General features: G+C 39.5%; 1 protein-coding gene, 1 long non-coding RNA gene and 1 other non-coding gene across 3 annotated transcripts; all 3 read left to right on the forward strand.

Moving 5' to 3' along the window:
- Positions 1–25,498, forward strand: LOC125960418 (uncharacterized). The gene is made up of 4 exons (XR_007470069.1): positions 1–197; positions 3,214–3,300; positions 22,879–22,968; positions 25,122–25,498. It is a non-coding gene; the product is annotated as an uncharacterized LOC125960418 (long non-coding RNA).
- LOC101271922 (40S ribosomal protein S26-like) lies at positions 14,195–14,655 on the forward strand. Its single transcript, XM_033430157.2, has one exon. It carries the CDS (start codon positions 14,197–14,199, stop codon positions 14,506–14,508), a length of 312 nt encoding a protein of 103 aa, XP_033286048.2. The 5' UTR covers positions 14,195–14,196; the 3' UTR covers positions 14,509–14,655.
- Positions 19,872–19,978, forward strand: LOC117201749 (U6 spliceosomal RNA). Its single transcript, XR_004483838.1, has one exon. It is a non-coding gene; the product is annotated as a U6 spliceosomal RNA (small nuclear RNA).
- Positions 25,499–26,182: the final 684 nt, after the last annotated feature.

Below are 26,182 nucleotides of genomic sequence, written 5' to 3' on the forward strand. Positions count from 1 at the left end.
GGGGGCGTTTGCGCCAGGCCCAGCTGCGGCGCGAAGTCGGTCGCGAGAGGGCGCGTTCTCCCAGCGATTGCGCAGATTGCGGGGCACCAGGTGGGCCTGCTGAGTCGCCGCCGGGAGCTGGCGGGCCGCAGACCCGGCAGCCCTACCCGACCTTGATGATTGCATCCAGTAACAATTGGATGTGCGACCTTGAACAGGTGATTTCGATCACTCGAAAAGCGCAGCGAGCCCTTTGTGGAATTGCCAGTTAAACCGAGCTTGAGCCTCTGGTGGTTGAGGTGGGCACTGTTGAAATGCAGGGATGCCTTTGACCCCCAGATTCCATCCTTCACAGTAGGACGGGGAAAAAATCAGTTTCCTCAGAAAGGACAGCATGTATGAGCAAAATGCTCCAAACCAGCGTTGCCATAAAAACGGAGTGGGTGACTCCGCAACCTTCAGTAACAAGATTTTATTTAGGCTGTGTCATTTGTTGCTTTGAAACAGATTAATTCGTTGTCACTCAGAGAAAAAGCTGATAAAAATCTTGGTAAGGTTGCATCAAATTAAGAGAAAAGGCTGGAAATACATCAGTGTTTCTGAAGGAAGTTATGGTGTTTCTCATACCAAAAGAATAAGAGGGGAAAAAAAGAAAAGAAAAACAGGAATACCTACCATGTGTCCAGCTATTACACCAAATAGAATTGTTTTAGGTCCTGTCCTTGGGGCTCTGATAAAAGTTATTTAGACTAGCAAGAGAAGAACAGAGAAAAATCAGAAGTATAATCAAGGAAACCAAAGTCCAGTTTAAAAAGTGTTGGGGAAACCTACACAAAAATTATCATGTTTTTTAACATTTCTTGATACAGTATTTTGCCAGTTTTTATCTGTGTTCTTTTCCGTCTCTGGAAACCTATTGTACCTTAATGTTTCATTTTAGCTTTGAATCTCTGAATCCCATATGTGACCTTGAGGGTCAGACAAATACTACACTGTCCATTTGTTTCGTTGTTTACGACCAGAGATAGAGCAGAAGCTGCTAAACGTGAGGGGAGGAAGCAAAAAAGTGGACAAAGTTAAAAAAAAATGTGAAGGACACACTTGGATCAACGATCAGGCTCAAAGTTACAGCACAGATTATGCCTGTTGTAGCCTGAACTAATAGTGAACCTCAGAATGGTATTTCAGACATATTAATCATTAAATGTTTGCCTTCTAATTGACCAATAATAAACTATCCCTTGGGTCATATAGATCTAGCCATAGATCCTAAATATTCCACTAAATGAAATAATTCTGAATAAATCTATACAGTTTTATTTCCCAACATATTTCAGAAAATGAATCAAGGATGCAAAAGCAAACATAATTAAATTTCAAGTCTGGTAAGGTACCATCTGTATAAGCACAGCATAACATTTGTAGGAGATTGTACCTTATAGATAATGTTGCAGTAATGTTTTCTGAAAAAAATGAAAAAGGTGATTCAGAAAAAAGCTTTCCTGCTAGAAAAGATCTTTAAAGCCAATGAATTCAGTTTATTTTGAAAGCACATGCCCCCTCAATTTTTACTTGTTAGGGCTTGTCTATATTTTCCCCTCCCCCACTCCCTATTTTCTACACCTTGATTTGCCTTGCCAACAGTGAGGCAGTATTTGTGGATAGCCACCTCTAAGCTTAGCAACAAATTACTATATTTAAATGTGATTTTAAAAGTTGTTTCAAATCAATGGGGAAAGAATACATTCATTCAACAAATATGTTTTGTTATGTTAGTTATATCTCAGTAAAGCTGGGGAGAAAACCAAATATTTATTGGGCACCAGATATGTGTTGGGTACAATGTTGAGTGAGACAAATATAGCCCCTGCCCTCATGGAGCTGAGTGGGAATTCAATAAAAGCTGCAGGAATAAATAGCAAAAACAACAAACTCAAAATAGAAAAACAAAAATACTGAAGACTTATAATGGATCATCTCATTTCTGTAAAAACAGCCGAACTTTGCATACCTTGAAAATGTGAAGGTTTTAAATGTGCATTGTCTAGCAAATGCATGGTTCCTATAGGAATGGTTATGCTGTAGTCACTTAAAATTAATGTAGCTACGTATTGTTGAAGCTGGAAAGATTAATTCACCAAAGGATGTTGAAGCTGGTAGCATATGAGTGGAGATATGAGAAATTATCTTGTATATTTTGTTACCAGTGATAGAAATCTGCTTCTCTTTGGTTCTACAAGGCTTTCTGGAGTGTTGCCACAAAAAGGTGGGGAGAGGAGAAAGAGAGAGAGAGAGGGAGGGAAGGAGGAAGGAAGAGAAGGAAGGAAGGAAGAAAAGGCTAAGAAAGATTCTCAGGGAACAGATAACATAGTAAAATTATTTAAAATATTGCACTTTCACATATTTTCAGATTCATTGAGTGTCTCTTCAAATACTTGAGGAGAGAAAGTTATGTAAGTGAAGGACTGACCAATACAGCCTTCAGTCAGAAAAAAAAATTTTGCCATAATTCTTTGAAGCATTATAACAGAATTCTTATAGTTTCTAAGGTTAATATTTTTGTGGGCTTATTATTTCATGAAATTATAGCACCACATTCCCAGAGGTTTTGTTTAAACTATTTTTATGGTATTGGAATTAATACATTAACAGTGTTTCACCGGTAAGTCCCTTTGAAATAAAAGTTCTTTGGAGAGAAACGATCAGTTTAAAACTTGTGGATGTGTGTGTGGTTAATAATATCAAGAGCGGGCCTCCCTGGTGGCGCAGTGGTTGAGAGTCCACCTGCCGATGCAGAGCACACGGGTTCATGCCCCGGTCCGGGAAGATCCCACGTGCCGCGGAGCGGCTGGGCCCGTGGGCCATGGCCGCTGAGCCTGAGCGTCCGGAGCCTGTGCTCCGCAACGGGAGAGGCCACAACAGTGAGAGGCCCGCGTACCGCAAAAATAATAATAATAATAATAATATCAAGAGCATAAAAATACTATTTGTGTCCAACTTTGAAATCATTGTAAAGGGTCAACAGCACAGACTTTGGAACCACACACACCTGGATTTGATTCTTACTAGTTCACAGTGATCTTAGGCAAGTTACCTAAATTCTCTGGGCTTCAGTTCCTTCAGCTCTAAGAGAAAGACAATAATAGCTGCTTAATGGTGTCATTAAGGACTTCATTTCATTTATGAAAAGTCATATCCTCTGCTGAGGTATTTCATGTGCTTCTTTTCCAACAGTGTGAAGCCCAGCATTTCTCCTGGTATCCTGAGGAGAACTAGAGACTCTTAGGGCTGTGAAACCTCTCCCCTTATTTTAAAGATAAGGTAAATAAAGTTTCTGGACATTTGGGAGTTTTCTGAGGACCTAAAGAATCAAGGTCTCCTGCCCACTAGTGCAAAGTGCATTCCAAGCAGCTTCAACCCTTTTCCTTGCTGCTTCCATAGTGAATAAAGGGTAGAAACAGAATTACACTGACAAAACTAGAAGCACAAAGAATAAGCAATTAGTGTTACTGTATCGTCAAAGGAATTTTTTTTTATGTTCTGGCCGCACAGAGTGGCATGCAGGATTTATTTCCCCAACCAGGGATTGAACCAGTGCCCCCTTCAGTGGAAGCGCTGGGTCTTAGCCACTGGACTGCCAGGGAAGTCCCCTTCAAAGGAATTTATTGAATAAGACATTGTAAAATAGTCATATCTTTTGATCCAATAGCCCTTATATTAGGAATCTCCCCTATGGAAATAATGAGAGATGCAGACAATAATTTATTTATAAAAATGCTAATCACAGCCTTTGTTAAGTGACAAAAAATTGTAAACAAAAACCTAGGCAAAGTAGGGAAATAGCTAAATAAGGAGACTCTAACCCATGAATTATAATTCAAGCAGTACAAATCTTTTAAAATAATATTCAATGGCATGATATTATACAAAGTAAACAAAGGCAGGATAATAACATAAGACATTGAATACAGTTGTGATTTTGTAAAATATTTCATTTTAAATATGCATGGAAAGGCTAGAAGATATTTTCCTCTTTATTTTTATAGTATATGTTTATTTTATTTATTTTTTAAATATTTTATTTTATTTTATTTTATTTTTGGCTGCACCACGTGGCTTGTGGGATCTTAGTTCCCTAACCAGGGATCAAACCTGGGCCCTCAAGCCATGAAAGTGTGGAGTCCTAACCACTGGACCACCGGGGAATTCCCACATATGTTTATTTTAGATAGCAAAGTAGACCCAAGAAATTTCCCCAAAACATGGAAAATACCACTCTTAATTTTTTGTTTACATCCTTCCAGACTTTATTTCCAAGCAAATATCTATATAATCTTTTTACAAAAATAGGAATGTACTAAACACATTTGGCAATTCAGTCATTTTCACTTAAAATGTGGTACACATCTTTTTATTAAAACAAATTTTAACTTTGAGTTAGGTTTGAGTGCTAGAATTTTGTATGATGTTACTTATCTTCTTTTTACTTTCCTGTGAACAAGTTAGAAATTAGAAAAACAATAAATAACACTTTACTTGAAGTATCACTTAGATACCTCATTATTTAACAGAAATGTTAATTGTCCAAATGGAACCACAAAAATAATATATAATAATAAATATTTGAATAAATGGTAATCTCTATAATTCTTCCCCCCATAAAAGGACAAGAATCCTAAATGAAACATGAAAAAGTTACCCTAAAAGAAAGCCTAAAATAGTACAAGTTATTTTGTCACTTGAAAAACTACTTTTTATCCACCATCATATTGTTACCTCAGAATTTCTCACATAAATTAATTACTCATCTTTAATAAGCAATACATCTTAAAAGAGTTCTATTTTTTTACATGTGACACTGAGCACAGCAAAAAAAGAAAAACATAAATAAATTAGACTTCATCAAAACTGAAAAGTTTTTGTGTTTTAAAGGACACCATCAAAAAAATGAAAAGACAGTTCACAGAACTGGAGAAAATATTTTCAAATCACATACCTGATAAGGTACTTATATCACCAATATATATTATATATATACAATGTTATAGTTTTTTTCTGGTTATCTCTTTTTTTTTTCCTTCATCTTTATTGGAGTTTAATTGCTTTACAATGTTGTGTTAGTTTCTGCTGTACAACAAAGTGAATCACCTGCATGTATACATATATCCCCATATCCCCTCCCTCTTGAGCCTCCCTCCCACCCTCCCTATCCCATCCCTATAGGTCGTCACAAAGCATCGAGCTGATCTCCCTGTGCTATGCAGCTGCTTCCCACTAGCCATCCATTATACATTTGGTAGTGTATATATATCAATGCTACTCTCTCACTTTGTCCCAGCTTCCCCTTCCCCTCCATGTCCTCAAGTCCATTCTCTACGTCTGCATCTTTATTCCTTATATAAGAATATACAAAGAACTCTACAACTAAATAATTTTTTAAAAACCACTTTAAAAATGGGTAAAGAATCTGATTTGGCATTTCTGCAAAAAAGATATACAAATAGCCAATAAGTACCTGAAAAGCTGCTCAACATCACTAGTCATCAAGGAAATGCAAATCAAAACACAGTGAGATACCACTTCACACCTACTAGAATCAAAAAGACAGATAATAACAAATGTTGTTGAGGATGTGGAGAAATTGGTTGGAATTCTCGTGCACTGCTGGCGGAAATGTAAAATAGTGTACCCTCTTTGGAAAACAGTTTGGCAGTTCCTCAAACAGTTAAACATACAGCTTCCATATGACCCAGCAATTCCAAGTATATAGTCATATATATATACATATATACACTCAGGACAAATGAAAACATATCCCCACTCAAAAATTTGAACACAAATTTTCACAGCAGCATTATTCAAATAACTACAAATTAGAAACAACCCAAATGTCCATCAACTGATGAGTGGATAAATAAAATGTGGTATACCCATACAAAGGAATATTATTCAAGCATAAAAAGGGATGAAGTGCTGATACATGCAAAAGCATGGATGAACCTTGAAAACATGCTACAAGAAAAGAGCCAGACATAAAAGGCCACATACTGTATTATTCCACTTATATGAAATGTCCAGGGTAGGCAGATCTATAAAGACAGAAAGTAGATTAGTTGGTCGTCTAGGGCTTGGGGGAATTTCTAGGGGGAAATGGGGAGTGACTGCTAATACATAGTTTCTTTGTGGGGATTAAAGTGCTGTAAAGTTGATAATAATGATGGTTGCACAATTCTGTGAATATACTAAAAATCATTGAATTGTACACTTTAAATGGGTGAGTGGTTTGATGCTATGGGTTGATTTATGTCCATCAAAAAGTTATGCTGGGGCTTCCCTGGTGGCGCAGTGGTTGAGAGTCCGCCTGCCGATGCAGGGGACATGGGTTCGTGCCCCGGTCCGGGAAGATCCCACATGCCGCGGAGCGGCTGGACCCGTGAGCCATGGCCGCTGAGCCTGCACGTCCAGAGCCGCCTGTGCTCCGCAACGGAAGAGGCCATAGCAGTGAGAGGCCCACTTACCGCAAAAAAAAAAAAAAAAAGATATGCTGAAGTCCTAACCCTCAAAACCCATGAATGTAACCTTAGTTGGAAATAGGGTTTTTGCAGATATAATCAAGTTAAGATGAGGTCATACTGGATGAGGGTGAGCCCTAAATCCAATGACTGGGGTCTTTATAAGAGGAGAGAGATTTGAAGACACAGAGGAGAAATAAGAAAGAAGGCCAGACCATGGAAGAAGAGAGAATTGGCTACCGGAGATCATGGAATCTCCTGAGCCTGCTGCAGTCAAAAAGCTGATTAAAGCCGAAGGCTTTCAGAGCCATCAGGCCATTAGGGTGATATAAGCGTTGGAGCATCTGGTCCATTACTTTTAATAAGCCACTAGAGGGAGGAAGACCAAGACGGCTGACAGGAGGACATGGAGCTCACCTCCCCCCACAAACACATCAAAAATACATCTACAGGGCTTCCCTGGTGGCGCAGTGGTTGGGAGTCCGCCTGCCGATGAAGGGGACGCGGGTTCGTGCCCCCGTCCGGGAAGATCCCACATGCCGCAGAGCAGCTGGGCCCGTGAGCCACGGCCGCTGAGCCTGCGCGTCCGGACCCTGTGCTCTGCAAAGGGAGAGGCCGCAACAGTGAGAGGCCTGCGTACCGCAAAAAAAACATATACATGTGGACCACTTCTCACAGAAAACCAACTGAAAGTTGGCAGAAGTGCTCCTATACAATCAAAGCTACAAGAAAGATCTCCACATAAAGAGGTAGAACGAGGGGAAAAGAGGCATCAGGACGGACTGGTGCCCCTGGGAGGATCTGTAAGAAAGAGAAGTTCCACATGGGCAGGCTCATACCCTGGGGAGCTGCCTTGCCTGCTGGGAAATCTACTTGGACAGATAGAGGGGCTGGAGAAGACTAGATTCTGCTCACAAGGAGTGCTTGCATGCAGACAATCAGGGCTGAGAGAGACTTGTGCTGGTGGCTACTGCCTCGCTGCTCTTCCCAGTCTGAAGGGCTGAATGCCCAGCCCCACTCGCTCAACACCATAGCCTAGCATGAGATCATGGCAGAGATTCAGTCTAGCTGTGCAGAGACAGGCAGGGACGCCTGGGGTGTGATCCAGGCCAAACCACAGAGACCACTGTCAGCACATGCACTGGGCAGTGCCACAAGAATGTGCAGTGGCCTGGCACTGAATCTCAGAAGAGGACTGGATGCAGCTGGGGTGTGGTCCAGGGAGAAGAGCAGAGGGAGCCCATTGTTAATGCATGCACAGCAGCAGTGGGTCCAGAATGTGCAGAGGCTGGGCACTGAGTCTTGGGCAGACAGGGCCTGGCAGGAGTACACATTGGTTTGTTTCTGTGAACTACGAGCACTCCAGCTCCTCCACTCCACACCTCAGCTTGGAGCTGAATCTGGGGTGAACAGATCCTGGGAGAAGTTTGCCACAGTGGCAGCCCAGGACCTCAGTGGCAGCACAGCCACCTCGACCTGCAGCCACAACACGCTGGTCCCCACCCCAGCATACTCCACACCACAGCCTTGCACTAGGTCTGGGAAAAACATAACAGACAAAGGGATGCCACCTTGGGCTACTTTTGGGCAGAACTGCAGACACCTGCATGGGTAACACATAGGTTTGCTGTGACCACACAGGCCTCACATGCTTCAATGGCACCTCCTTTGGGGCAGGGCATGCACTCAAAGGCAAAAGAGCCTGATCGAACCCAATCCTCAGGGCTTCTACTCCAACAACTGGGGAGAAGATCCCACCCCAGACAGGGCAGTGACAGCTGCAAAGAGGAAGCCCTGCCGCACATCCAGCACAGGCTCTGGATACCACAACACAAATCACATCCCCTATCAAGGGGATAACAACTGGCACACTATAAAGAAAGATATGGCTGGTATCCATACCAAAGCCAGCTCTTGCACCAAAAGAGTTGGAGTCACAGAAGTCTAGACAGGGACACTCCCACATAAAAACACCGGTTCAAGACCACAGTAGCTAACTGTTTCTCCTAAGTTCATAGAAACAGAGAAAGTTAAGTAAAATGAAAAAGCAGAGGAACTACTCCCAATTAAAAGAACAAGAGGAATCCCCTGAAGGAACAAATAATGAAACAGACCTCATCAGTCTACTAGACCCAGAGTTCAAAAAAGGGACAATAAAAATGCTAAAGGAATTAAGAAAGATTATCAAAAGAAATGCAGATCACAGTAACAAGGAAATAGAAACAATGAAGATGAACCAATCAAAATTAGACAATTAAATTGCTGAGATAAAAACCAACCTGGAAGCAATGAGTAGCAGACTAAATGACATAGAAGAAGGAATAAGTGATCTAGAAGACGGAATAATGGAAATCACCCAATCAGAACCGCAGTCAGAGAGATGAATGGAAAAAAAAAATGAAAGCAGCATACAAGATGTATGGGATAATGTAAAGCATGCCAACCTACACATAATAGGGGATCTAGAAGAAGAAGAAAGAGAAAAGGGGATCAAAAGTGTATTTGAAGGGCTTCCCTGGTGGCACAGTGGTTGAGAGTCCGCCTGCCGATGCAGGGGACACGGGTTCGTGCCCCAGTCTGGGAAGATCCCACATGCCACGGAGCAGCTGGGCCCATAAGCCATGGCCGCTGAGCTTGCTCATCCGGAGCCTGTGCTCCGCAACAGGAGAGGCCACAACAATGAGAGGCCCGTGTACCACAAAAAAAAAAAAAAAAAAAATGTATTTGAAGAAATTATGGCTGAACACATGTAAATCAATGAAGTTAGAACATACCCTCACATCATACACAAAGATAAACTCAAAATGGCTTAAAGACTTATATAAGACATGACACCACAAAACTCCTAGAAGAGAACATAGGCAAAACATTCTCTGACATAAATTGTACCAATGTTTTCTTAAGAATGATAGTACTAGATACTGTCAGTATCCCAAGACAATAGAAATAAAAGCAAAAATAAACAAATGAGACCTAATCAAACTTACAAGCTTTGTACAGCAAAGGAAACCATAAATGAAAGAAAAAAACAACTTATGAACCGGGAGAAAATATTTGCAAAAGATGTAACCAGCAAGGGCTTAATTTCCAAAATATACAAAACAACTCATACAACTCAGTAACAAAAAAGCAAACAACCCAATTGAAAAATGAGCAGAAGACCTAAATTGACATTTCTCCAAAAAGACATACAGATGGCCAATGGGCACATGAAAAGATGCTCAACATCTCCAATAAGTAAAGAAATGCAAATCAAAACTACAGTGAGGTACCAACTCACACTGATCAGAATGGCCATTATTAAAAAGTCTAAAAATAACAAATGCTGCAGAGGGTGTGGAGAAAAGGGAACCCTCCTACACAGTTGATGGGAATGTAAATTGGTGCAGCCACTGTGGAAAACCACATGGAGGTTCCTGAAAAAACTAAAAATAGAGTTGCCATATGATCCAGCAATCCCACTCCTGGGCAAGTATTCAGACAAAACTCTAACTCAAAAAGATACATGCACTCCAATGTTCATAGCAGCACTATTCACAATTGCCAAGACATGGAAGCAACCTAAATGTCCATCAACAGATGAATGGATAAAGAAGATGTGGTACATATATACAGTGGAATGCTACTCAGCCATAAAAAAGACTGAAATAATGCCATTTGCAGCAACATGGATGGACCTAGAGATTATCATACTAAGTGAAGAAGGTCAGAAATAGAAAGACAAATACCATATTATATAACGTATACATGCAATCTAAAATATAACGCAAATGAATTTATCTACAAGACAGACTTACAGACATAGAGAACAGACTGTGGTTGCCAAGTGGGGGGGGTGTGGGGGAGGGTGGGATTGGGAGTTTGGTATTAGCAGTTGCAAACTATTATATACAGAATGAATAAACAACAAGGACCTACAGTATAGCACAGGGAACTATATTCAATATCCTGTGATAAATCATAATGGAAAAGAATATGAAAAAGAATGTGTATATATATATATAATACATATATATATGTGTATATATATATGTATAACCAATCACTTTGCTATACAGCAGAAATTAAAACAACATTGTATATCAACTATACTTGAATAAAATAAATTTTTAAAAAAATTATGGGGGCTTCCCTGGTGGCGCGGTGGTTGAGAATCTGCATGCCGATGCAGGGGACATGGGTTCGAGCCCTGGTCTGGGAAGATCCCACATGCCGCGGAGCAACTAGGCCCGTGAGCCACAACTACTGAGCCTGCGCATCTGGAACCTGTGCTCCGCAACAAGAAAGGCTGCGATAGTGAGAGGCCCGTGCACCACGATGAAGAGTGGCCCCCCCTCACCACAACTGGAGAAAGCCCTTGCACGGAAACGAAGGCCCAACACAGCCAAAAATAAATAAATAAATAATTAAAAATGAATATCTGCTTATAAAAAAAATTATGGCTGAAAACATCCTAAAATTAAAAAAGAAAACAGATATCCAAGTATGGGAAGCATAGAGTGGCCCAGACAAGATGAACACAAACAGACCTATACCAAGACATCTCATAATTAAAATGGCAAAAGTTAAAGAGAGGATTCTAAAGGCAGCAAGACAAAAAAAAATGAGTCAGTTACAAAGGAACCCCTATAAGGCTTTCAGCTGACTTCTCTGCAGAAATTTTGCAGGCCAGAAGTGGAGTGGCAACGAGATATTTGAAGTCCTGAAAGGAAAAATGTGCAGCCTAGCATACTCTACCCAGCAAAATTATCATTTAGAATAGAATGAGAGATAAAGTATTTCTCAGACAAACAAAAATTAAAGAATTCAGCAATACTAAACCTACCCTAAAAGAAGTATTGAAAGGAGGGAAGAGATATGGGGGTATATTTATAAGTATAGCTGATTTACTTTGTTATAAAGCAGAAACTAACACACCATTGTAAAGCAATTATACTCCAAAAAAGATGTTTAAAAATATATGTATTGAAAGGTCTTCTCTAAATAGCAAAGAAGCAAGAATTTATAGGAAAGGAAAAGTCACAATAGGAAAGGCAGATATATAAAAGGATTGAAGATCACTTAAATAAGCCAGTACCTAGATTAAAAAACAATCAAAACATTTTGTAAAAGCGATTTTAACTACAAGCAATTACAACAGCAAAAGGATAAGCATGAAGATGTAAAATAGGACATCAAAATCACAAAATGTGCAGAAGGGGAATATAAAAATGTAGATCTTCTAGAATGTGTTTGAACTTGTATGGCTATTGATTTAAAGCAAGTAGATAGGGACTTCCCTGGTGGAGCAGTAGTTAGGAATCCACCTGCCAATGCAGGGGACATGGGTTCGAGCCCTGGTCCAGGAAGATCCCATATTCCGAGGAGCAAGTAGGCCTGTGCATCACAACTACTGAGCCTGTGCTCTAGAGCCAGCGAGCCACAACTACTGAGCCCACATGCCTAGAGCCCATGCTCCACAACAAGAGAAGCCACCACAATGAGAAGCCTGTGCACCACAATGAAAAGTAGCCCCTGCTCGCTGCAACTAAGGAAAGCCCATGCACAACAATGAAGACCCAATGCAGCCAAAAATAAATAAATAAATTTTAAAAGGACTATTAAAAAAATAAAGCAAGTGGATATAGTTATGGATCAACATACTTGAAATCCAGAATAACCATAAATCAAAAACATACAATAGATTCAAAAAAACCAAAGAGAAAGGAAGTCAAGAATACTATAAAAGAAAATCATCAAACCACAAAAGGAAGAACAAAAAGAAGAAGAAAGAAACTAAGAATAACTACAAAAACAACTGGAAAACAAGGCTTAAAATGGGAAAAAGTACATACCTATCAATAATTACTTAATGTTCTGATTAAAAGACATAGAGTGGCAGATTGGATTTAAAAAAAAAACCAACAATATGCTGCTTATAGGAGACTCACTTTAGGGCAAAAGACACACATAGATTGAAGGTGAGGGGATGGAAAAAGATATTTCATGCAAATAGAAATGACAAGAAAGCAAAGGTAGCAATATTCATATCAAAAAAATAGACTCTAAAACAAAGTCCATAAAGAAAGAAAAGAAGGGCATTATATAAAGGGACAAATACAAGAAGGGGATATTATACTCATCAACATATATGCACCCAATGTAGAAGGACCTAAATAGAAAAAACTGATACTAACAGACATAAAGGGAGAAATTGACAGGAATACAATAATAGTAGGAGACTTTAATACCCCACTGACATCAATAGACAGATAATCCAGATAATCAATAAGGCAACAGAGGTCCTAAATGACACAGTAGACCAGTTGGACTAAATTAATATCTACAGGATACTATATTCAAAAATAAAAATAAAAACCAGAACACACATTCTTTTCAAGCACGCAGAGAACATTCTCTAGGATAGACCACATACTAGGTCACAAAACAAGCCTTAACAAATTTAAGAGGATAGAAATTATTTCACGCATATTTCTGACCTCAATGGTATGAAACTAGAAATCAACACAGAAAGAAAATGGGAAAAGAATGAACACAGGGAGACTAAACAACATGCTACTAAAAAACAATGGGTCAACAATGAAATCAAAGAAGAAATCAGAAAATACCTTGAGACAAATGAAAATGAAAGCACAGTCTCACAAAATCTATAGGATGCAGCAAAAGCAGTTCTACAAAGGAAGTTCATAATGATACAGGCCTCCCTCAAGAAACAAGAAAATCTCAAACAAACAACCTAACCTACCCTCCATAAGAAACAGAAAAAGAAGACAAAACAAAGCCCAAAGTCAGCAGAAGGAAGGAAATAATAAAAATCAGAGAGGAAATAAATAAAATAGAGATTAAAAAAAAACCAACAATAGAAAACATCAGAAAAACCAAGAGCTGGTTTTTCGAAAGGATAAACAAGATAGATAAACAACTAGACAGACTCACCAAGAAAAGAGAGAGGACCCAAATAAACAGAATAAGAAATGAAGCAGGAGAAATAACAACTGATACTGCAGAAATACAAAAACAACAACAACAAAAACTCATAAAAGAATACTATGAACAGTTAGTTATATGTCAATGAATTGGACAACTTAGAAGAAATGGACAAGTTTCTAGAAACATACAGCCTGACAAAACTAAGTCAAGAAGAAACAGATAATTTGAAAAGACTTATCACTACAAGTGAAATAGAATCTGTAATAAAACTCCCTGCAAACAAAAGTCCAGGACCAGATGTTTTCACAGGGGAATTCTACCAAACATACAAAGAAAAACTTATACCCATACTTCTCAAACCATTCCAAAATATTGAAGAGGAGGGAACAGTCCCAAATTCATTCTATGAAGCCACCATCTACCCTAAACCAAAACCAAAGAAACTGCAAATAAAAGAAAATTACGGTCCAATATCTTTGATAAATATAGATGCAAAAATCCACAACAAAATATCAGCAAACTGAATCCAACAATATATTAAAAGGATTGTACACCATGATCAAGTTGGATTCATTCCAGTTTCACAAGGATGGTTCAACATAAGCAAATCAATCAATGTGCTACACCACATTGACAAAAGGAAAGATAAGAAAAACATGATCATCTCAATAGATGCAGAAAAAGTCATTTGACAAAATTCGGCATCCATTAATGATTAAACAAAAAAAAACCTCTCACCAAAGTGGATATAGAGGGAACATATTAAAAGCCATTTATGCTCTTTCACCTCCTTGCTTCCAAGATGACCAAGAAAAGAAGGAACAATGGTCATGCCAAAAAGGGACGCGGCCACGTGCAGCCTATTCGCTGTACCAACAGTGCCCGTTGTGTGCCCAAGGATAAGGCCATTAAGAAGTTCATCATTCGGAACATCGTAGAGGCTGCAGCTGTCAGGGACATTTCCGAAGTGAGTGTTTTCGACACCTATGTGCTTCCTAAGCTGTATATGAAACTGCATTACTGCATGAGTTGTGCCATTCACAGCAAGGTAGTCAGGAATCGTTCTCGGGAAGCCCGGAAGGACTGAAAAACTCCACCCTGATTTAGACCTGCTGGTGCTGCCCCACGACCTCCACCAAAGCCCATGTAAGGAGCTAAGTCCTTAAAGACTAAAGAAATACTGTTCCCTGGAAAGACAATAAAGTGGAAATTATACTTTAAAAAAAAAAGAAAAGCCATTTACAACAAACCCACAGCCACATAATACTCAATGGTGAAAAGCTGAAAGCCTTCCTGCTAAATTCAGGAACATGGCAAGGATCCCACTTACACCACTTCTATTTCACATAGTATTGGAAGTCCTAGCCACAGCAATCAAACAAGAAAACGAAATAAATGGTATCCAAATTGGAAGGGAAAGGTAAAACTGCCCCTATTTGCAGATAACATAATACTTTATGTAGAGAACCCTAAAGTCTTCATACAAAAACTATTAGAATAAATGAATCTAGCAAGATACAAGATTAATATACAGAAATCTGTTGCATTTCTTTACACTAACAATGAAATATCAGAAAGAGAAAGTAAAAAAAAATACTGTTTAAAATCATATAAAAAAAAATACTTAGGAATAAACTTAACCAAGGAGATGAAATACATATATACTGAAAACTGTAAAACACTGATAAAAGAAATTGAAGATGATTTAAAGAAATGGAGAGATATACCATGCTCTTCAATTGGAAGAATAAATATCATTAAAATGGCCACACTACCCAAAGCATAATGCAATCCCTATCAAAATACCCATGACATTTGTCACAGAACTAGAACAAATAATACTAAAATTTTTATGACATAGAAGACACAGGATTGAGCCCTGAACCAAGATGATGGAGTAGAAGGATGTGCTCTCACTCCCTCTTGTGAGAACACCAGAATCACAACTAACTGCTGAACAATCATCAACAGGAAGACACTGGAACTCACCAAAAAATGTACTCCACATCCAAAGACAAAGGAGAAGCCACAATGAGACGGGAGGAGGGGCACAATCACAATAAAATCAAATCCCATAACTGCTGGGTGGGTGACTCACAAACTGGAGAACACTCATACCACAGAAGTCCACCCACTGGAATGAAGAGTCTGAGCCCCACGTCAGGCTTCCAACCTGGGGGTCCGGCAACAGCAGGAGGAACTCCTAGAGAATCAGACTTTGAAGGCTAGCGGGATTTGATTGCAAGACACTGACAGAACTGGGGGAAACAGAGACTCCACTCTTGGAGGGCACACACAAAGTAGTGTGCGCATCGGGACCCAGGGGAAGGAGCAGTGACCCCAGGGGGGAACTAAACCAGATCAACCTGCTAGTGTCAGAGGGTCTCCTGCAGAGGCGGGGGGGGGGGGGTGGCTGTGGCTTACCATGAGGACAAGGACACTGGCAGCAGAGGTTCTGGGAAGTACTTCTTGGAGTGAGCCCTCCCAGAGTCTGCCATTAGCCTCACCAAAGAGCCCAGGTAGGCTCCAGTGTGGGGTCACCTCAGGCCAAACAACCAACAGGGAGGGAACCCAGCCCCACCCATCAGCCATCAAGTGGATTAAAGTTTTACTGAGCTCTGCCCAACAGAGCAACAGCCAGCTCTACCCACCACCAGTCCCTCCCATCAGGAAGCTTGCACAAGCCTCTTAGATAGCCTCATCCACCAGAGGGCAGGCAGCAGAAGCAAGAATAATGACAATCCTGCAACCTGTGGAAGAAAAACCACTTTCACAGAAAGATAGACAAGATGAAAAGGCAGAGGGCTATGTATCAGATGAAGGAACAAGATAAAAGGCCAGAAAAACAACTAAATGAAGTGGAGATGGCAACCTTCCAGAAAAAGAATTCAGAATAATGATAGTGAAGATGATCCAGACCTCGGAAAAAGAATGAAGGCAAAGATCAAGAAGATGCAATAAATGTTTAACAAAGACCTAGAAGAATTAAAGAATAAACAAACAGAGATGAACAATACAATAACTGAAATGAAAACTCCACTACAAGGAACCAATAGCAGAATAACTGAGGCAGAAGAATGAATAAGTGACTGGAAGACAGAATGGTGGAATTCACTGCTGCGTAACAGAATAAAGAAAAAAGAATGAAAAGAAATGAAGACAGCCTAAAAGACCTCTGGGACAACATTAAATGCAACAACATTCGCATTATAGGGGTCCCAGAAGGAGAAGAGAGAGAGAAAGGACCCAAGAAAATATTTGAAGGGATTATAGTCAAAAACTTCCCTAACATGGGAAAGGAAATAGCCACACAAGTGCAGGAAGCACAGAGAGTCCCATACAGGATAAACGCAAGGAGAAACGTGCCGAGACACATAGTAATAAATTGGCAAAAATTAAAGACAAAGAAAAATGATTGAAAGCAGCAAGGGAAAAATGACAAATAACATACAAGGGAACTCCCATAAGGTTAACAGCTGATTTCTCAGCAGAAACTCTACAAGCCAGAAGAGAGTGGCATGATATCCTTAAAGTGATGAAAGGGAAGAACCTACAACCAAGATTACTCTACCCGGCAAGGATCTCATTCAGATTCGATGGAGAAGGAGGCAAGGATATACAATGGAGAAAAGACAGTCTATTCAATAAGTGGTGCTGGGAAAACTGGACAGCTACATGTAAACGAATGAAATTAGAACACTCCCTAACACCATACACAAAAATAAACTCAAAATGGATTAGGGACCTAAATGTAAGACTGGACGCTATAAAACTCTCAGTGGAAAACATAGGAAGAACACTCTTTGACATAAATCAGAGCAAGATCTTTTTTGATCCACCTCCTAGAGTAATGGAAATAAAAACAAAAATAAACAAATAGGACCTAATAAAACTTAAAAGCTTTTGCACAGCAAAGGAAACAATAAACAAGACAAAACGACAACCCTCAGAATGGGAGAAAATATTTGCAAATGAATCAACAGACAAAAGACTAATCTCCAAAATATATAAACAGCTCATGCAGCTCAATATTAAGAAAACAAACAACCCAATCCAAAAATGGGCAGAAGACCTAAATAGACATTTCTCCAAAGAGGACATACAAATGGCCAAGAAGCACATGAAAAGCTGCTCAACATCACTAATTATTAGAGAAATGCAAATCAAAACTACAATGAGATATCACCTCACATCAGTCAGAATAGGCATTATCAGAAAATCTACAAAGAACAAATGCTGGAGAGGGTATGGAGAAAAGGGAACCCTCTTGCACTGTTGGTGGGAATGTAAATTGATAGAGTCACTATGGAGAACAGTATGGAGGTTCCTTAGAAAACTAAAAATAAAATTACCATATGATACAGCAATCCCACTACTGGGCATATACCCAGAGAAAACCATAATTCAAAAAGACACATGCACCCCAATGTTAATTGCAGCACTATTTACAATATCCAGGTCATGGAAGCAACCTAAATGCCCATCGCCAGACAAATGGAAGAAGAAGAAGTGGTACATATATACAGTGGAATATTACTCAGCCATAAAAAGGACCAAAATTGGGTCATTTGTTGAGACGTGGATGGATCTAGAGTCTGTCATACAGAGTGATTAAGTCAGAAAGCAAAAAACAAACATCATATACTAACGCATATATGTGGAACCTAGAAAATGGTACAGAAGAACGGGTTTGCAAGGCAGAAATTGAGAAACAGAAGTAGAGAAAAAAACGTATGGACACCAAGCAAGGAAAGTGGCGGGGGGGTGGGGGTGGGGGGGTGATGAATTGGGCGGTTGGGATTGACATGTATACACTGATGTGTATAAAATTGATGACTAATAAGAACCTGCTGTATTAAAAAAAAGAAAATAGGGCTTCCCGGGTGGCGCAGTGGTTGAGAATCTGCCTGCTAATGCAGGGGACACGGGTTCGAGCTCTGGTCTGGGAGGATCCCACATGCCGCGGCGCGACTAGGCCCGTGAGCCACAACTACTGAGCCTGCGCGTCTGGAGTCTGTGCTCCGCAACAAGAGAGGCCGTGATAGTGAGAGGCCCGCGCACCGCGATGAAGAGTGGCTCCCGCTTGCTACAACTAGAGAAAGCCCTCGCACAGAAACGAAGACCCAATACAGAAAAAATAAATAAATAAACTCCTACCCCCAACATCTTCAAAAAAAAAAAAAATAGAAAGTTTCGGAAAAAAAGAAAAAGAAAATAAACTGACATCTATGTTGATAAAAGAAAACAAATGTCAAAAAAAAAAAAAAAGGAGGGCAACCTGACTTTTCCATAAACCTATCACAAACTGTACCATGTGAGATGTACAAAACAAATTGCTCCTGATACCATGTTTCTTCTCCTTTTGGCTTCTTAGTGTTGTGACAATACCAGGGAGATAGACACTAGTGTGACTTTCAGAATCCTATGCAATTTTATTGGCCTCATGTTATCTATATAGATGTTGCTATCACAGAAATAGGTGATATTTAATTAAACCTTAAAGCAAAGTGGAAAAATAAATTAGTAGTATACTCATTTATTTAGATATATGGATCTAATCTGGATGTATATCTAAAAGAGTTGAGGCTATTGCCTCTAAAGAGTGGGTCAGAAATTGCTTTTTTCATTACAAGCCTTCTAGTATATGTATATATATTTTAAACTATGTATGCACATTATTTTAGTTCAATAAACAACGTTAAAACATTAGCATATAATTTTGGGGTGTCCGCAGTGTCTCAAAGCTTATCCATGGCAGGTAAATAAAGAAATCCATTTTGAAGGGCTCTCTGGGCCACGATGAAAAAAAAAAAAAAAGAAGAAGAAGACACAGGATTGCCAAAGCCATCCTGAGGAAAAAGAACAAAGCAGGAGTCATAACCCTCCCAAGCTTCAGACTATACTACAAAGCTACAGTAATCGAAACAGTGTAGTTTTGGCACAAAAACAGACATTTAGATCAATGAAAGAGAACAGAGAGCCCTGAAATAACCTTACACACCTACAGTCAGTTAATCTACAACAAAGGAGGCAAGAATATAATGGAAAAGAGACAGTCTCTTTAGCAAATCGTGTTGGGAAAGCTGGCCAGATACATGTAAATCAATGAAATTAGAACAGTCTCTCACACCATATACGAAAACAAACTCAAAATGGTTTAAAGACCTAAATATAAGACATGACACCATAAAACTCCTAGAAGAGAACATAGCCAAAACATTCTCGGACATAAATTGTAGCAACATTTTCTCAGATCAGTCTCCCAAGCAAAAGAAATAAAAGCAAAAATAAACAAATGGGTCCTAATCAAACTTAAAACCTTTTTCTACAAATAACAAATGCTGAAGGGGGTGTGGAGAAAAGGGAACCCTCCTTCACTGTTGGTGAGAATGTAAACTGGTGCAGCCACTATGGAAAAAAGCATGGAGCTTCCTCAAAAAACTAAGAATAGTGCACGCTTCCACAGCACATATACTAAAATTGCAACAATACAGAGAAGATTAGCATGGCCCCTGCACAAGGATGACATGCAAATTCGTGAAGCATTCCACATTTTTAAATGTAAAATAGATAGCTGGTGGGAAGCAGCCACATAGCACAGGGAGATCAGCTCGGTGCTTTGTGACCACCTAGAGGGGTGGGATAGGGAGGGTGGGAGGGAGACAGAAGAGGGAGGAGATATGGGGATATATGTATATGTATAGCTGATTCACTTTGTTATAAAGCAGAAATTAACACACCATTGTAAAGCAATTATACTCCAATAAAGATGTTAAAAGAAAAACAAACCTAAGAATAGAATTGCCATATGATCCAGCAATACCGTTCCTGAGCGTATACCCAGACAAAACTCTAATTGAAAAGGTACATGCACCTGTATGTTCATAGCAGTACTATTTACTACAGCCAAGACAGGGAAACAACCAAAATACCCGTGGACAGATTAAAAGAATAAAAATGTGGTACATATAAATGTGGGGGTATACACACACACACACACACACACACACACACACACACACACACACATACATACACACACATGCACACATATATATATTACCATGGAATATTACTCAGACATAAAGAAAGAATTAAATAATGCCATTTTCAGCAACATGGACTGACCAAGAGATCATCATACTAAGTGAAGTAAGTCAGAAAGAGAAAGACAAATACCATATGGTATCACTTATATGTGGAATCTAAAATGTGACACAAATGAACACATCTACTAAACAGAAACAGACTCACAGATATAGAGAACAGAATTGTGATTGATAAGGGAGAGGGGAGGTAGGGAAGGGATGGATAGGAAGTTTGAGATTAGCAGATACAAACTATTATTATAAATAGGATGGAAAACAACAAGGTCTTACTGTATAGCACAGGGAACTATATTCAATATCCTGTGATAAACCATAATGGAAAAGAATATGAAAAAGAATATATATATATATCACCTCACACTGGTCAGAATGGCTGTCATCAAAAAATCTACAATCGGGCTTCCCTGGTGGCACAGTGGTTGAGAGTCCACCTGCCAATGCAGGGGACACGAGTTTGTGCCCTGGTCCGGGAAGATCCCACATGCCATGGAGCAGCTGAGCCTGTGAGCCATGGCCACTGAGCCTGTACATCCAGAGCCTGTGATCCACAACGGAAGAGGCCACAACAGTGAGAGGCCCACGTATCGCCAAAAAAAAAAAAAAAAAAAAAAAAAATCTACAAACAATAAATGCTGGAGGTTCCTTTAAAAACTAAAAATAGAGCTACCATATGATCCAGCAATTCCACTCCTGGGCATATATGCAGAAAAGTTGATAACTGTAATTCAAAGAGATACATGCACCCCAACGTTCATAGCATAACTATTTACAATAGCCAAGACATGGAATCAACCCAAGTGCTTAAGAAGATGTGGTATAGGAGCTTCCCTGGTAGTGCAGTGGTTGAGAGTCTGCCTGCTGATACAGGGGACACGGGTTCGTGCCCCGGTCTGGGAAGATCCCACATGCCACGGAGCGGCTGGACCCATGAGCCATGGCCACTGAGCCTGCACGTCCGGAGCCTGTGCTCCACAAAGGGAGAGGCCACAACAGTGAGAGGCCCGCATAACGCAAAAAAAAAAAAAAAAGAAGAAGATGTGGTGTATATATATATATATATATATATATATATACACACATACATATATACACATACACACATAATGTGGTATGTATATAGATATATATAATGGAATATTACTCAGCCACAAAAAAGAATCAAATATTGCCATTTGTAGCAATGTGGATGGATGTAGAGAATATTATACTTAGTGAAGTCAGACAGAGAAAGACAAATATCATATGCTATCATATGCTGTCACATATGCTATTCCACTATATGTAGAATCTTAAAAAATGATACAAGCGAACTTATTTACAAAACAGAAACAGACTCACAGAGATAGAAAATAAATTTGTGGTTGCCAAAGGGGAAGGGAGTGGGGAAGGGATAAATTAAGAAGTATAGGATTAAGAGATACAAACTACTGTACATAAAATAGATAAGCCACAAGGATTTACTGTAAAGCACAGGGGACTATATTCAATATCTTGTAATAACCTATAATGGAGAATAATCTGAAAAAGTATATAGATGTATATAACTGAAAAAAAGAAAGAAAGAAAGAATGTCATATGAGGACAGAGACATTGATTGAAACCATGGAGGTACAAATTAAAGAACAGCAAGGATTGCTGACAGCCACCAGAAACTAGGGAGAGACAAAGGAATCTTCCCCAGAGCCTTTGGAGCAACCATGGCCTTGCTGACACCTTGATTTTGATTTCACACTTCGGGTCTCCAGAACTGTGAGAGAATAAATTTCTTTTGTCCTAAGCCAACTAGTTTGTGGTACTGTAATTTGTTACAGCAGCCCTAGGAAACTAATACATATGGTATGTGAATTATATCCTAATAAAGGTGTTCTGTTCTGTTTTGTTTTGTCTTTTAAGGGCTCTGGGTTTAGTTTGCCATAAGTGGAAATTTATATACTCTTGTGGCAGAGAGCATTGGACGTCTAGAATACAAAAGATGGCCCTAACCATGTAGATTTCTCCCAGGGGGACATGAACTTTTGTTTTATTGCATATGGAACTGTCTTGGCTGCCGGGCAGTATAATTCAGTCATTCCTAGGTCTTTTATTCTTCCTTATCTGAGAAACCTTCTCCCACCTCCATTTAATTCTGTAACTGGGTCACAAACAAAGAAATCTTGTTCTCTCCATTTCGTTACTTCATTTATTTTCTCAGTTTATCATAGATTCTCAGATTTCCTAAGAACAGACTGGACTAGAAGACAGTCTAAGATACTCTGCATTCTCCTACACATGAAAATTTCCCCCAAGTAATGTTTATTATCCAAAATTGGACACTGTCTTATTTGTACCCTTGGGATTTTAATTTACAGAGATGACTGAGTGATAACATGGAGAGGTCAGTGCATTGAAAGAAGATTTGTGTTACCTGCATTTTCTGAGAGGAGGGGGGTCACCACATGGTAAGCACCAGGTTTGATAAGAAGGTAGAAGCAGGAGCAAGGGGAAGGCACAGGCCAGAGCCTTAAGTGGGGTTTCTGCAGGAAAGGCAAGGTAGAGCAGAGTAAACAGTTTAGGATTGGCTACTTTGATTAATTTCACTGGGCTTTTGGTTACACGGGTGGTCTCTAGTTGCTGTGGGAAAATTTAGGGCAGGGGAAATGTTGGCTTGGTACATGAGAGTTAGATAAGAATGTGTGTAAGTTCCAGACAAGCTGAAATTTGGGAGAAAGGCAAACACTTTGGCTGTGATTAATGGATATAGGATAAACATATAGAATCTAAGAAAACACAGTAAGAACAGATATCCAATTACTTTTTACCTTGGACTGAGTCCCTTGTCTACTCAAGTACATTGCCTGAGAGGTTAATGACTAAATAATATTCCCTGATTGTTTGGAGCCTTAGCCCTGGGAACTAAACTTTTGTTCCTACTTTACCCAGTCATTAAATGTCCTAAATCCTGCATCCCTCCTAACTGCCAGTATGTCCTAACGTATCTGTTCATGTCACTCTATCATCAATGAAAGATCAAAACAAAATTTTAGTAGCTCCCTACTGCCCTCAAGATAAAATGCTCTGAACTTACAGTATATGAAAAAGAATAGATACATATATATATATATATATATATATATATATATAACTGAATCACTTTGTTGTACAACTGAAACTAACACAACATTGTGAATCAACTATACTCCAATATAAAATAAAAAGTTTGAAAATATAAAAATAAAAACGGTATGTAGTTTAATAAAGTTTCCCAAGTACTCTTGAGTTTCATAAAAAAGATAAAATGTTCTTTATAAATTATTTAAAATGTATTTTTCAATAGCTAATGCAATACAGCCACTCTACAGGAGGAAAAATCTCCCTTTACTCTTATCCTCTGTTCCCTTCCCCCAAGGCAACCAGTGTTAACTATTTCTTATGTATCTTTCCAAAGAATTTTACACACATACAACAAATACACATATATATTCTCCCAAAACCACCATTTTTTAGCCAAATATTTGCATACAAACACTGCTGCACCTTGCATTTTTCTCTATATTAATAGTCTTATTCATATATCATCTTGCACATTTGTGAGTGTATCTGGAGGGGAAGTCTCTTGAAGTAGAATTACTGAATTGTGCTTTTGATAGGTGTCTCCAAATTACCATCCATAGAAGCAGTAGCATTTGCATCCCCATCAGCAATGAACTCATCCTCATCAATATGTGCAGCATTTGCCACCTGAGCCCAGCTCACATTCCACAGACCTGTCAGTGAGTTCTGTGACTTCCAACTGTCAATATCTACATCCTTATGCCTGAGGGTTCACCCTCCCCCAACCACAACTGCAGATGGTTCCCTGTAGGATTGCAGAGTTGGGGAGATGAAGAAGGGTCAAAAGCATAGAAAATTACTCTCCCTCTCCCACCTCCTCGACTGAAAAATGTGCACAGCCTAAAAGTTGAGTTATGTTTTATTTGGCGGACAAAACTGAGGACTTCAAGCCTAGGACACAACATCTCCGATCACTCTGAGAGACTGCTCTGAAGAAGTGAGGGAGAAGCCAGGATATATAAGAGTTTTTGCAACAAAGACCAGGTAGACAAAACATCAAAAGATTACAGTTAATTAAAGTAAACCAGATATCTCAAGTTAAGGAATTTAGTGCTTTTCTATGTATGGGAAGATGCAAGAGTCTGGGCTCACTGAAATCATTCCTTTGATATGCACCTGAGCTATCTGGGACAAGTATCCTGTGTTTTCTCATCCTGAGTCTCCTCGGGGTGCAATGTCAAGGGTGGCTGCAGCACCTGAGTGCTAGACAGTGGACATCCTATTTCTCTGAGGGAACTCAGGGGCAGCTGTAATGTGATGACTTGCTTTATTTACTGATATGGCAGGCAATATTTTTCATTCACACACCCCTCCACACACACACACAAGGGTCAGCCTTCACCCATGACTTTTCAGCTCGTTCTTCCCTTGGGTGGGACAATTCTGAGGTTGGTATGTTGCACTATCTCTCAGAGATTTTCCACAAGATAGCTAGCTTAATAATGTACTTTTCGGGATTTCCCTGGTGGGTCAGTTGTTTAGAATCTGCCTGCCAACGCAGGGGACACGGGTTCAAGCCCTGGTCCAGGAAGATCTCACATGCTTCAGAGCAACTAAGCCCATGTGCCATGACTGCTGAGCCTGCGTGCGGCAACTACTGAAGCCTGTGCACCTAGAGCCCATGCTCTGCAACAAGAGAAGCCACTGCAATGAGAAGACCACACACAGCAACGAAGAGTAACCCCTGCTCGGTGCAACTAGAGAAAGCCCACATGCAGCAATAAAGACCCAATGCAGCCCAAATTAAATAAATAAATAATTTTTTAAAAATGTACCTTTCATTAGCTGCCTCACTTTTTCTATGTCACTTCCCTACTTCCCTTTCCAGTGTCCCCTCCCAGCTGCCCAACTGGAAGTGCTTTCCTTGTATTCTTTTTGTTTGGAATTAAAATCAGGCAAAAGTGGGGTGAGCAAGCTCTACCTCCACAAAGATAATTGAGCTACTTCTTGTTATGTGGTCCGAATGTCCCTACATCTGTTGCACACTCATCACAATGTTGATATTTTTCAGTCTCTTGGAAACTAACCTCTTTGAAACCATGCAGCTTTAATTAAAGCTTTATTTAAAACAGATGTCTGTGCCAGAATAAATTCACTAAATTACCTGTTTCAAAAATAAGAATATTTACCTTAATCTCAGGAGGAATCCTGAGAGAATGTATGTTCTCTTCCTGTAGGTTGGCAGTGAAATTATTCTTAGGCCATGGAAAAGAAAGGGAAATAAACAACATGTTGATTTTAATAGGAAAGAGAAAAAAAAGATGTAGACTTTTAAAACCTTCCTAATAGTTTTTTCAAAACGCCTAACAGCTAACAAGTTAAACAACATGGTGGGGGGAGTGGGGAGCAGAGAATAAATAAACTTCACTTAAATGCTTCTTCCCTGATGTAATTTTCTTCTAAGAAAGAGATTTACGTTCAGACACAGGTAGATAAGAACAGTAGCTAAGTGTAAGTTATATTCTTAGAACTTTAGATTTACTACCTCTAAAAGGGAATAATAAGAAGATTAGCTCAAGATGGCAGAGTAGAAAGATGTGAGCTCACCCCTTCTTACAAAAA

Source organism: Orcinus orca, chromosome 11, assembly GCF_937001465.1.
Source record: "Orcinus orca chromosome 11, mOrcOrc1.1, whole genome shotgun sequence".
In the NCBI taxonomy this organism is placed as follows: domain Eukaryota; kingdom Metazoa; phylum Chordata; class Mammalia; order Artiodactyla; family Delphinidae; genus Orcinus; species Orcinus orca.